The sequence below is a fragment of the Mya arenaria genome, chromosome 1 (assembly GCF_026914265.1).
Source record: "Mya arenaria isolate MELC-2E11 chromosome 1, ASM2691426v1".
NCBI lineage: Eukaryota > Metazoa > Mollusca > Bivalvia > Myida > Myidae > Mya > Mya arenaria.
In genome coordinates this window covers 33,371,479-33,384,457 of record NC_069122.1, presented here as the reverse complement: position 1 = coordinate 33,384,457, position 12,979 = coordinate 33,371,479, and the positions used below count along the sequence as shown (strand labels likewise).

The following is a 12,979-nucleotide window of genomic DNA, read 5'->3' as shown; positions in this document are numbered from 1 at the left end:
TAGGTCAAGTACAACTACAGGATCTGGGAGGGGATTGGTCAAGTACAACTACAGGATCTGGGAGGGGACTGGTCAAGTACAACTGCAGGATCTTGGAGGGGAAATGATAATATAATGTTTAAACTGTAAACATACGAGAATTTGTATGATTTTTAGAAAAAACTGTGATGTTCCATTTGACTCAATAGTGGAGCATAACTGCATGATATTACAATGAAATGATAAACATGCAATGAATGTGGAGTTTGCTAGATTTTTTTCTTATGCATTTATTCCTACAACTTCTAATTTTGATTTTAATTGGTAACAAATGTTAATGTTTCCAATCATATCATATCATGTCATCATATGCGCAGGAGCAAATTGCAAATTTTCACATTAAAACGATTTGATTGGTTAATAGTTATTATTGGATAAATATTGACCAATCAGTAACCATTTTGGCTAACTTAGAGCATACCAAAGAGTTCACCACTTTAATACAATTGACTAAACCCTGAAGGTGAAAACAAATCAACATATTGAAAACTGTACAAACCTTTTCCATGATCTCTGGCGTTTCCTTCATATTATCCTCGTTCAGTTGATCCCGGACTGCGTTAACCAGTTTCATGTCCTGGTACGGGTCTGACATGGACTTTGACTGGTTGCTCTGTGGGAAGACATCCCGCAGAATGTTGAGAAATGCGGAGACATCATCCTCAGTCTCTAGTGCCGGACTGAAAGTAAAAAATAATATTGACCAACCATATATATTAAGATTTAAAGGTGATTTAAAAGAACTTGGAGAAAAAACCCTGCAGATAATGCTGAAAAAAGTAGAGACATCATCCTCTTTTTAAAGCACCAGTCCAAATGTTGAAATAAATGGTAAAGGTGAATGTTTATGCTTAATGATACTAACTAAGACCTCAAGCCTATCAACAGTTAGATAGAATAATGAAGAACATTTTTATTAAAATTTGACAACAAATATTGGGTGTTATACAGAAATAACAACAGCGATTTATATAACAGTTGATGGTAAACAGCTGCTGGTTGAATATATATCAAAGGCAACATGTATGTTCATTCATGATAAATCAAATGAATTTGTGATAAAAATAAGAACGCCCTACCTGAATGTGTCTAGAAGGCCCTGGACAATGGACTGTTCCTCCAGTTCACGGGGTTTCATATTTATCAGGGGTGGTGTGTCTGGTCTTGTCTGCGTCTGGGCTTTGACCTCCTCTGAAACAGGTTTAGAATAGTATCAACATTTGGGATCAATACAAACTAGAGCTGTCACAGGAGTGAAGAATACCCCCAAATGCCCATTTTTCTATTTTTAGTAACAATGACCTTGACCTTGGCCCCACCAGCCCCAATATCAAACTTGACCTGTATCTTCTGATGTTACACCTGTGTACCAAAAATTGTTCAAATCTGTCTAGCCTTTCATGAGTTATCGTCCGGAAACCATTTTTCTATTTTTAGTAACAGTGACCTTGACCCTGGCCCCACCAGCCCCAATATCGAACTTGACCTGTATCTTCTGATGTTACACCTGTGTACCAAAAATTGTTCAAATCTGTCAAGCCTTTCATGAGTTATCGTCCGGAAACCGTTTTTCTATTTTTAGTAACACTGACCTTGACTTTGGCCCCACCAGCCCCAATATCGAACTTGACCTGTATCTTCTGATGTTACACCTGTGTACCAAAAATTGTTCAAATCTGTCAAGCCTTTCATGAGTTATCGTCCGGAAACCATTTTTCTATTTTTAGTAACAATGACCTTGACCTTGGCCCCACCAGCCCCAATATCGAACTTGACCTGTATCTTCTGATGTTACACCTGTGTACCAAAATTTTTCAAATCTGTCTTCGTTTGTGGGGGTATAATAACTTTACCAGTAAAATTTTACGAACATCCAATGACAAAACTTACTGATAAGCCTCATATCTTACCAAAGGTAACTGTTTCGTTATGTTGCAGTTCAATGAGGTCCCTCAGTGTAGGTATGGCCACACTCAGAACCATCTTTATATCCCGCATTCCAACGGCATACTGAGCCTTCCTAGGGAGCTGGCAATGTAAAAAAACAAATTATAGCTTTGGCATATACAGGATTTGGAAAGAATGGGTTGTCATTATGAACAGGGGGCCGTTTCAATTTCGTTGTAACTTTAATAATCTTAAATCTGTTTCCACATCACAAATGGCAACACATTGATTTTATTTATTTCCTTACCTTTACGTTCATTTTTAATACTAATCTTGCTATTCTTTTTAATATGTAGCAAAATATATGACACTTTTAGTTACAACTAAAATCAACCAAGATCATTATTAAAATGGCCCCTGGGATATTAGTCAAGCCATCAGAGCTACTAAACACATGCTTTTTATTACATTACTTTTATATCAATTATTACTGTCCGTTCTGAGCAACAACAAAAATAATTCAATGGTCATCTTATTTGATCATTTAACAAAATATACAGCTTCCAGTATTATGTTAATTTAAGTTCATCCATGAATTTCTATAATTGACTATAATTCACATAAAAAATAAGAAGGCTGTGAGACTTTTTCGTTAATAAATGTTCACAATCTAGGGGCCATCTACTCAATCATTTATAACTCTATCTAACTGTTCAATATTTCAGTGTTTATTCTCTTACAGGAACTATTGACACTTCACACTCATAGAGAACAGGCCATATCAGCCACTCCTAGTTCATCTCCTCATTATTAAACATTAGAGTAAAAAGCCAGGCTATGGATAGAGGAGTAAAAAGGCATATCAATGAAGGAAAGGTTTAACCCATTAAATTAGTTTTATTCGAATATACAAGTTAAAATCTTAATTCTATATCTGACACTCACTCAATATTCAACTGAATTAATTTAATATTTTGATTTACACCCATTTATAAGATGACCCTTTTAATCTTAGGATTAAATACCAAAACTTTTTCCTTATTCTACCTGCATTCTGAAGAGTTTGACAAACAGTGTAAGCCTCTGTGCCCAGGTCGCATAGTCCTGGTAACTGTGGCATAGTAGGGCAGCCTCGATGTAGGGTTTGAAGTCTGGCTGTACCATCGCGCACGGACGTAACAACACCTGAAAATAGGGGTACAAGGCAATAAATGTATTAATGCAAGTTTCTGAGCAAGGCACTGCAGCTGATCATGGTAACCATAAAGGTTCTGTAAATAACAAGGGCAGCAGTATTTGATACATTGTCTGCCACAAGTGTTTAACCACTAACACTGAGGATCTTGAGTTCAACATATAACAGCAGCTATTTAACCACAATGCCAAACCTATTGGGTTTAACAACAGCTTTCACAACTAGCCAAAAATATCTTGATAACAACAACAGCTGTTTAATCACTAACCTTAATAATCTCGAGTACAACAGCACACTGACCTCCAAGATCTTAGCTATGAAAACATTGTTTAACCACTAACCTCAAATGTATCGGGTATAACCGTAGTTGTTTTACCCCAAACTGCAAAGATCTTGGATATAACAGCAGCTATTTAACTATCATATCTAGAGTTTTTAGGTATAGCAGCATTGTTGAACCACTAACCCCAAAGACCTCGGGTATAGCTGCAATTATTTATCAATTAACCACAAAGATATGGGGTATGACAGCAGCTGTTCAATATAACAGCAGCTTTTTAAACACTAACCCCAAAGATCTCAGCTATAACAACATTGTTTAACCATTAACCCCAAAGATCTCAGCTATAACAACATTGTTTAACCATTAACCCCAAAGATCTCAGCTATAACAACATTGTTTAACCATTAACCCCAAAGATCTCAGCTATAACAACATTGTTTAACCATTAACCCCAAAGATCTCAGCTATAACAACATTGTTTAACCATTAACCCCAAAGATCTCAGCTATAACAACATTGTTTAACCATTAACCCCAAAGATCTCAGCTATAACAACATTGTTTAACCATTAACCCCAAAGAAATAAGGTATAAAAACATTGTTTAACAATGAACTACAAAGATTTGGGGTACAACAGCAGCTGTTTAACCACTAACCCAAAGATCTTAGATATAACAGCAACTATTTAACCTCTTACACCAAAAATTGGCAATACAACAGTCTTGACAGTCATCTGTCAACCAAACGGTACATTGTTCTGAACAAGTACAAGTATGATGTTCAGTTTTTGAAGTTAAACCAATTCATCATAGTTAAAGTTAAAACATACCCTGAATGTTTCGGGTATAACAGCGGCAGCAGGATTGGTGATGTTGAGGGTCATGAAGCAGCCAAAGTTGGCGTTGGCCTGAACAAGCTTGCCGTTGAACATGATGTTCCCGAGGAACTCACTGCGGTAAATTGCCTCCTTCAGAAGCTTACTGTAGTCAGGAGATGCTTTCTTTCCCTTGAATCTTGCATGCTCTGAAAGTTGAGAACATTTACTTTGTCGGATATAAAAGTATATAGAATTTATACATTACTACCTTATTCTTTAGATAAACTTAAAAAATATATATGGTAATGTACATCTCAAGTAATATGTCATTGAAAGACAGAAAATTGAACACATGCATGAAAATGCAAAAAGAAAGTGCAAAGACCTTGCTTGTGCTTTTGCCATTGTATAAGAAATCTAGAATGGAAACCCAGCCAATGTATGATAATGCAAGTAGATCATGGAAATGGATGCATAATAAAAGGAAACAAGAGAGCCGCAGAGCTTACACCAACACATCTGTTTTTGTTGTTGTTGTTTTCAGTCCTATAGGGGGAATAACTCTAAAATCAACAAAGCAAGAGTTATGGGCCTTGCTACAAATTTGTGCATTGTATCCTGCAGCATGTGTACATATTTTTAAGTGAATATCTTAAACAGTTTTTGAACTATGGCCAAGATTCCAGGTTTAGCACAATAACCCCAATGACACCTACAAGGCTATGACAATATCTCGACTTTCTATATCTTTGAAAAACAGATGAACTTAAAAAACATGATCAATTTGGAAAAAACAGAGCCTCCACACAATATGAAGTTGTTAGTGCTAATTCTCTGTAACCTGAAAACCATTACCCATTGAGAACATTGAAAATCTTTAACCTTCACATAATAATTCACAATGCGCCAATATGCACCCAAATACCCGTCATTGGATATGCCCCCGTACGCTTTAAATACACTCCACTTCATTGAGAACCAAAGGACATTTCGCTAGGAAAATCTTATAATCTTAAATTATTAATGTGTGTTCTTTTCTACATGTAGTAAAAAACAGCAAAAATTGTACGACATCAAATATTATTCTTCTAAGTTGAAGTTGTATTATTAAGAATATTTAATGATTACATGCAATTTCCTTGGAAGAAGAGTCTCCCCTTCCTCATTAATGTCCATGAAAACAAGATTATGTCAGTCAATTTCCCATAGTATTAGTGTGATGTAAACAGAATAAAGAACCAGAGTTGCCAACAATCCTGACATTGCCAAATACCCCACTGTACACAATGAAATTCTGTTACTCATAATATACCAGACCCTGGTGATTTTCTTACTTGCATTTGGGTCCATGTAAAACTTATATATCTTTTCTAAAGTACTCTCTGAAATAGCATATAGAGATTAGTATGTACAATTCAAGGTTACTTCTGAATAACCCTAAATCTAAAACGGACAGTGGATTTGTGGTATAGGTGACGGTGTCCGCCTCTTATCCAAGAGGTTGTAGGTTGGATTCCCACCAGGGGTTCTTTCTCATAGGCAGGTCACCAATACTGGTTTCTACCACTCTGGTACTGGATTATCAAACTCAAATTTTATTTTTTTTCAAAAATCCAAAAAGTCATAAATATGCACTTTGTACTGTACAAATTGGGTGTACTTTCTAAAAGTGCATAAACTACCAAGAAATTTCATAATATGCTAATTTCAACAACTTATGTTGGAGATAAAACAACAACAAATATACATGTACAGTCGAAACCTGTTGGTACGATATCTTAGGGACCGGCCAAATTACTTCAAGCCTCGCAAATATCGAGCCAAGCAACAATGATTACACAAACCAAAAACGGTCCTTTTGATCCAGTTTGATCCAACAAGGAAATCAAGCCAAGCGATATTAAGCCAACGGGTTTTGACTGTATAGCAAAAAGGAATGAACTTTACATGCTAAATGTTTGTGTTTTTGTTTTTGATTTGTAGCAATTTAAAGAAAACTTTTGAAACATAAATTCAGTTGAGTAAATCTTAAACTAAATGAACTAAGAATGTCAATAACATACATTCTACTAATATTCTGGTTAGGAAGAAATCAAATGAAAATAACATTTTATCATCAGACTGGTTATGATTATAATTAATAAATTAGTATTTTATCATTAGACTGGTTATGATTTTTAATAATGAAATTAATATTTTATCATAGACTGGTTACAATTTAAAAAAAAAAAATGATATAAATATTTCATCATTAGATTATGATTTTAAATAAAGAAATTCATATTTTAATCAGTTGTCTAATTATGATCTTAAAAACTGAAAAAAAATCTTATAGACTGGTTATGATTCTAAATAATGAAATTAATATTTTAATCACTTGACTAATTTTAAAAAAAAATTTTTTATCCTAGATGGGTTAGGATTTCAAATACCAGTAATAAAATTGATATTTTATCATTAGACCCAGGTTAAGATTTTTGATAACGAAATAATATATATCATCATTAGCCTGGTTATGACTTATATTAATGAAATTTGGTTACATGTTCGTTCAACCACCATTAGTTTGTTAGCTGTTGGAAAAGACATTTTCTTACCTATAGCAGCCTCTGTTATACATCGAACATGGATATACAAGTTACTAATGTAGAAATTGAAATGGTAATTATTCAAACAATTTTTTATGCATACAAGTTGATAGGCCGTTACATTTCAATAACTAAATATTGTACCTCAGAAGTGAGATCTCACAGAAATGAGATATAACTAATTCTTTGTTTTTCTAAAATAGAAGAGTGGTCGAGAGTTGCAGCTTTTTCATGAGCTCGGCATTTTGCTGTAGAAAAGCTCTTCAATCTCTAACAAAATGTACACCCTACTATGAAAAAGAGGCTGGGATTTGTTCTAATTTACTATTCGCATCCTATATAATCTCAATTTAACCATTCCCTTGTTCAAATTTAGCTTATGATGATCATTCTTATAACTGCATGCTAATTTTCAACTTAATTAATATGCTGAATGGAAATAACATGTTTATTACAACGAAAAGCTCTCCTACCATAGAAGAGAGGAGGAGGTTTGTTTTTGTTGTAAAGCTCTGATTCCTGTATTTCAATCTCCCTCTCGATGGAGTGTCGTCTCTGTTCCTTCTCGGCTATCCACGTTTCCTCAAAGTATGTCACCAGTCCCTTCTCCTGTGATGAAAATTGTAAATAATTAGTATTAAATCATCCTCTGTATCAAGTCTGTTTATAACTTAGAATAACACCTACATTTAAAGACAATGAAATGGCAGACAGGCAATCATTAAGTACTAGGCTTAATCATTAAGAATTTCAACTTTCACGCGTGTTTCAAGGTCTGCCTACTGCCACTAATCTGATACACAGACACCTCATACTCGTGAAGTTGAAATTTGATTGGACATCTTAGACACATTTCAGGCAATACGGAAAAAGCTGAGAAGTTAGGGTTAAATATGAGTATTAATGCTTACAAAGTTTTGCTAGCCTATTTTCCCATGGTATATTCTGTATAAATGTAAATAAAAGGTGGCCTCATTTATATAACTGTGGTCAAATAAACACAAGCTGGCAACCCTTTGTCAAATAAGGACAAGCTGGCAAGCCACAGGGAACACCCTTTTATGGCATTTTATCAGACACTGGTTTCTAGCCAAGACACAGAATTAAGTGTGGTTCTATCAGTTTTTGTAACAATCAATATATATTAATCTTCACTCACATTGAATCCATGCGGCACAGTTTTCTGCCTTTCTAGCTGGGGTGACGTGGCAGTGTGTGGTAACGGGTGAAGAGTGGTCAAGGAGTTCCGTCGAATCACTGCGTCACCTACACCAGTTTTCTAGAAACAAAATAATCTTTTGGTTGGTAATTAATAAAAACTCCACATCCAGAGGAAATATTTGTCTGTTGTTGTATTTTCAGTGTCAAGGGGCATAACTCAGGAAATATTTTGGTAAGAGTTGTGCTAAAACATGCATTTTGTGATAATGTTACTGCTGTTAGTACATGAAGAATTAATCAAAAGTATAAGGAGAATTAATAATAATAGGGTAATAAAGTACTTAAAAGGTGAAAACATAAAAGGATCATTATTGTCAATGTTTGTGACATCAATAAACTGCGTAAAAAACCCTTCTCCTTTTAAGCATGTCAATCAAACTCTACTAATCATCACACGCCCTCTACACAAGCAGTCTGGCTGTATTTGCATGCAATATTTTGGTCCTCCAACAAAACACACAAATCGATGTATCATGCACTGTACTCTCCATTATTTCTAGAATTCAACAAATGTGATGCATCACCTGTCAGGAGAGTGCATCATTTACTGAGGGTGGCATTTGCTCTGGCCGTGTCATGGTCGTCATCACACTTCTGTTTTTTATCAATAACTTTTGCATGCCTGGTAGGGTTATTGCAAATGTGCATCAATTTTATCTACTTAAAGCAACTTTGTCCTTGACCTTTGACTTACTGACCTCACAATCATAGGTCATTTTATGATCATGTGCATACCAAGTTTGAAAACTCCACAAACAATCATTCAAAATGTATTGATCGTATACAAAAACATGACAACAACCACAATGCAGACAATGCAAGCACAAACCTCAGACAAAGTGATCGCTATGTATCTTCTATGCTTCACAGGTGACACAAATATAACTAAAGAAATTATATATAAACAAAATATTAGAGGTTCTAGTTCCAATTCATATACAATTTATATTGAATAAGAAAACTTACATTACATTCAGTATCATCAATAGCACTGCTTACTATATTCAGGTTTTGTCAACTACATGTATCTTACCTTATTCAGGACCATCCCCTGAAAATTTTAGCCACAACTTCTGAAGGGGGTGTGTGTGGGAGGGGGTACCCCTTTTTGCATTTTACACCCCATGATCATGACCATAAGGCAATACATTTTTGAAGTGCACCAACAATATAAATTATGGAAAACAGACGCCCCGGTGCCTTGCGCTAAATTAGTCTAGGAATGGCCCTGCTATTTGTTGGATTAACGAAAATATGAAAAGTACAGTGGATGAAACATGGGACCTTTTATGACCATACTCTAATGTATAATGATTTCCTGTTACACAAAATTAAAATCTATGGCAGCATATTTGTTTACTACATCTAACAGCAAAGGTCTACAAAGAAATGAGAATATCTTATAAGAATATTATATGAAAGAATACTTTAGGCACTCAACAGATTCTTGTTTGAGGCACTCAACAGATTCTTGCTTGAGGCACTCAACAGTTTCTTGCTAACTATTAGCAGCAAACTATAACACTATGAGCGGATTGTTAAGACTTTGTAAAAGTTAACAACATTGTTAATAGCATTGTTGTTAACTTTTAATGCTAAAATATTTCATGATGTGCTCTAATATTTAAGTACAAATAGTACAGCTGTAACAGTTGTCTCAAGATTTGTAATTAGTACTGCCGATCAGAAGCGTGTCCATGAAACTTCAAAAGTAGCGAAGGTTTGAAAGTTAACAATGATAACATTTACAATGTTGTCAACTTTAACAAAATTCCGAACAATGCATTTAAATGGCTATCTTCTCTAACTTATTAAACCAGATCACTGAAAACAAATGCCTAGACTTGTCCACTTTTCACAGTTAACGAAGGAGTATAACTTGAAAAGCATTATAGGCAGAGTTATGGGCCTTGCTACACATGAGGAGATAATCACTGGTAAAATGGGTACTAAGTTTATTTTATTTTTTTAACTTATTAATTTTTACCAGAATAGAAAACAAGTTGTTACAACATTATATTGATCACTCTCATTGCCACAATTGTTATGCAAGAGTGTGGTCTTGGGTTGGTTGGGAAACCAGAGTACCCGGAAGAAATCCACTTGTCCAGTTTGGTGACCACAAACCCAAACTCTCATGCCCCCAGGCCAGGTACAAACCAGGGTCACCTAGATGAGTAGAAAGTGCTCTAACCACTGTGCTAACTTGGCAAACAAACAAGTACTAAGTTTTATGTGATTATGAATCATTTGTTTTGAAATCAATGGCCAAGAACAGGACATAACTACAACTATAAATTATTTCTCTACAATTGATAGAATAATGAGCTAAAACTGCTTGTTTTTTTGTCATTGTGTTTTTGTATATTCCAGGATTTGAAACAGATTCAGGGCTTATGCACAAAAAAATAACATTAGACAAGTAAGACTACCGTTAATTTTAAAGCAATATCTGGTCTTACATAGTCAATAGAAATCTTAGAAAGATCAGGAAAGAAAAGATATAATTCTAGCAAAATCTATAAAAGTAGGAAACAGCCTGTGTAATAATAAACCCACCACGGAAAATGTCTGAAAACGGAATTATAATTATTTTCATAAGATTTTTTTTTATTTTTTTGTTTGTTTTATAAGTAGAAACAAAACAAGATATTTTATAACCATTCAAATAAGAAACATATAAATATGCAGTAAACTGATCGTAGACAGGCATGGAATCTGGTTAAAAATAGAGACAGTATAAGACCATGGAACATTTAAGATGGAGCAAGAGTTAAGGGTTAAATTAAAGACCTAAAAACTGAAGTAAATTACAAAGAGTATTAGTTAAAAGTTATATCGTGCATCATTAAATGTCTCTCTTTCATCTACAATAAGTATTAGTAAGAGATGCTTTATTTTCTGAACAGAACATAATAAAATGATGCAATGCTCATAAAATACGAAAATCTTGTATATTTGCTAAGGCCATCTATATTAAAACTGCAATTATTTTAATAAATTAATCTAGTTAAGAATAAATGACTTCAAAATCCTCTAAAATCAGAAGAGCCTCAATACATGAGACAGCATAAATTCCTTTTCCACAAAGGCAACAAGGTTTGAGAGATATTGCTGCAGAAAAAAATGTGAGACTCTTTACTCTTACTTTTACTTCTACAATCCGTTGCAGTGTTAAATATTTTAAAGTGTTCACACTTTTCTTCCCCAGTAATATTATTTTAATCTCTTTCAATGATGTGATCTGAAAGAATATGTTTTAACATTTTCTTCCCCAGTAATATCATTATAACCTTGATGTTCAAGGATTTGTTCACACATTTTCTTCCCCAGTAATACCATTATCACCTTGATGTTCAAGGATTTGTTCAAACATTTTCTTCCCCAGTTATGCCATTATTACCTTGATGTTCAAGGATTTGTTCACACATTTTCTTCCCCAGTAATACCATTATTACCTTGATGTTCAAGGATTTGTTCACACATTTTCTTCCTAAGTAATAGCATTATTACCTTGATGTTCAAGGATTTGTTCACACATTTTCTTCCCCAGTAATACCATTATTACCTTGATGTTATAGGATTTGTTCACACATTTTCTTCCTAAGTAATATCATTATAACCTCAATGTAAAAAGATTTATTCACACATTATCTTCCCCAGTAATATCATTATTACCTCTTTAAAAGTTGTGATGTAAAAGAATTTATTTACAACTTTTCTTCCTAAGCAATAACATCCTAGTATATAAAAAAAATTTGTACATGATCATGTAAGGTACAACTATCTAACAAAACCCTACCTTATCAGAGCGGGGCTGGCCCCGTATCTTGTACTGGTTTTCACTGGAGACATCAAGTGTCCTCAGGGCTGTACGGAGATGGTCTAGGTGCTGGGAAGTCACTGACATTAGACCTACAAGGAGATAGTAGGATTATCAGGGTGGGGCTAGATAATAAGTGTGCAGGTTCAGTCAATGGCAACAAAAGCCAGTGATTGTTTTTTAATATTCCGAATAATCGAAGCATCCAATATGTTAATGAAATGATAATGAATGAAATTCTAGCTTTTAAGTAGTAAAGAGGAATTACTCTACAATTATCAAAGCAAGATTTATTGGCCTTACCATTTTTAAATTATGTCCCAGGTTAAAGTTTTTGTATGCCAACAGCCAAGCAAGGCTATGACAATATCTCAAAGCTAAAAATATCCCACAAAACTTTTCCAAAAATTTGGAAAAAAAAGAAGCTATAACACAAAGAGATAAGTTTTCTTACCTTTGGTTAGCCTGTCTGTGTCATCAAATAGAGCCCAGCATCCAGACTGGACCATCCCCATCATGTACTGGGTCATCATGTGTAGTGTGACCTCACTGTTACAGCTGATGGTGTACAGACAACACCCAAACACCTACAAGGGAAGATAACTCTCTCAATAACTTGGGGGGGGGGACCAATCCTTATCAGACAGGTTGCACTATTTCCATCATGTACTGGGTCACCATGGGAAGTGTCAATTCACTGTTACAGCTGAGTACATAAGTGTTTTTTTTAAAGTATATTCCAACAACCATAAAACAATAACAATAAACATTCAAATGTTGACAACTTTCATTTCAATTTTGACAAATTACATCAAAATTTATTGTTTCAAAAATCCCTCTATTTATCTGTCTACGTTGGTGTTATCGATACAGTCCCTGACTGCAACCCAAGTTAACATGGGTTCAATTTTTTTTTTAATTTCTAATATATTTCTTATCATTAAGATCAATAGTATAATTTGTATAAAATATTTTTATATCTTTACTAATCAAAGTTTTCAGAAACATTTTGATTTGATAACATCAAAACAGTCACAAATACGAAAATAAGATAAACAGGAAAACTCTCCTCCAAATAAGAAACTACCAGCAATTTTGTTCTAACTCAGGTATACCATAAACATAA

General features: G+C 34.3%; 1 protein-coding gene across 19 annotated transcripts in view; it reads right to left on the bottom strand.

The window, feature by feature from the left end:
* Nucleotides 1–12,979, bottom strand: part of LOC128230308 (dynein heavy chain domain-containing protein 1-like) — a 125,523-nt gene that overhangs the window by 72,623 nt on the left and 39,921 nt on the right. For 16 of the 19 annotated variants that reach the window (XM_052942490.1, XM_052942482.1, XM_052942555.1 and 13 more), the window contains 10 exons: nucleotides 12,308–12,440; nucleotides 11,833–11,945; nucleotides 7,969–8,088; nucleotides 7,283–7,418; nucleotides 5,556–5,603; nucleotides 4,234–4,427; nucleotides 2,974–3,111; nucleotides 1,950–2,067; nucleotides 1,119–1,230; nucleotides 539–719 (listed from right to left, as the gene is read on the bottom strand). In XM_052942490.1, coding sequence (XP_052798450.1) covers nucleotides 539–719; nucleotides 1,119–1,230; nucleotides 1,950–2,067; nucleotides 2,974–3,111; nucleotides 4,234–4,427; nucleotides 5,556–5,603; nucleotides 7,283–7,418; nucleotides 7,969–8,088; nucleotides 11,833–11,945; nucleotides 12,308–12,440 — 1,293 coding nt within the window. The remainder of the gene's footprint in view (nucleotides 1–538; nucleotides 720–1,118; nucleotides 1,231–1,949; nucleotides 2,068–2,973; nucleotides 3,112–4,233; nucleotides 4,428–5,555; nucleotides 5,604–7,282; nucleotides 7,419–7,968; nucleotides 8,089–11,832; nucleotides 11,946–12,307; nucleotides 12,441–12,979) is intronic. The other 3 variants (XM_052942530.1, XM_052942617.1, XM_052942627.1) reach the window with 1 other exon arrangement.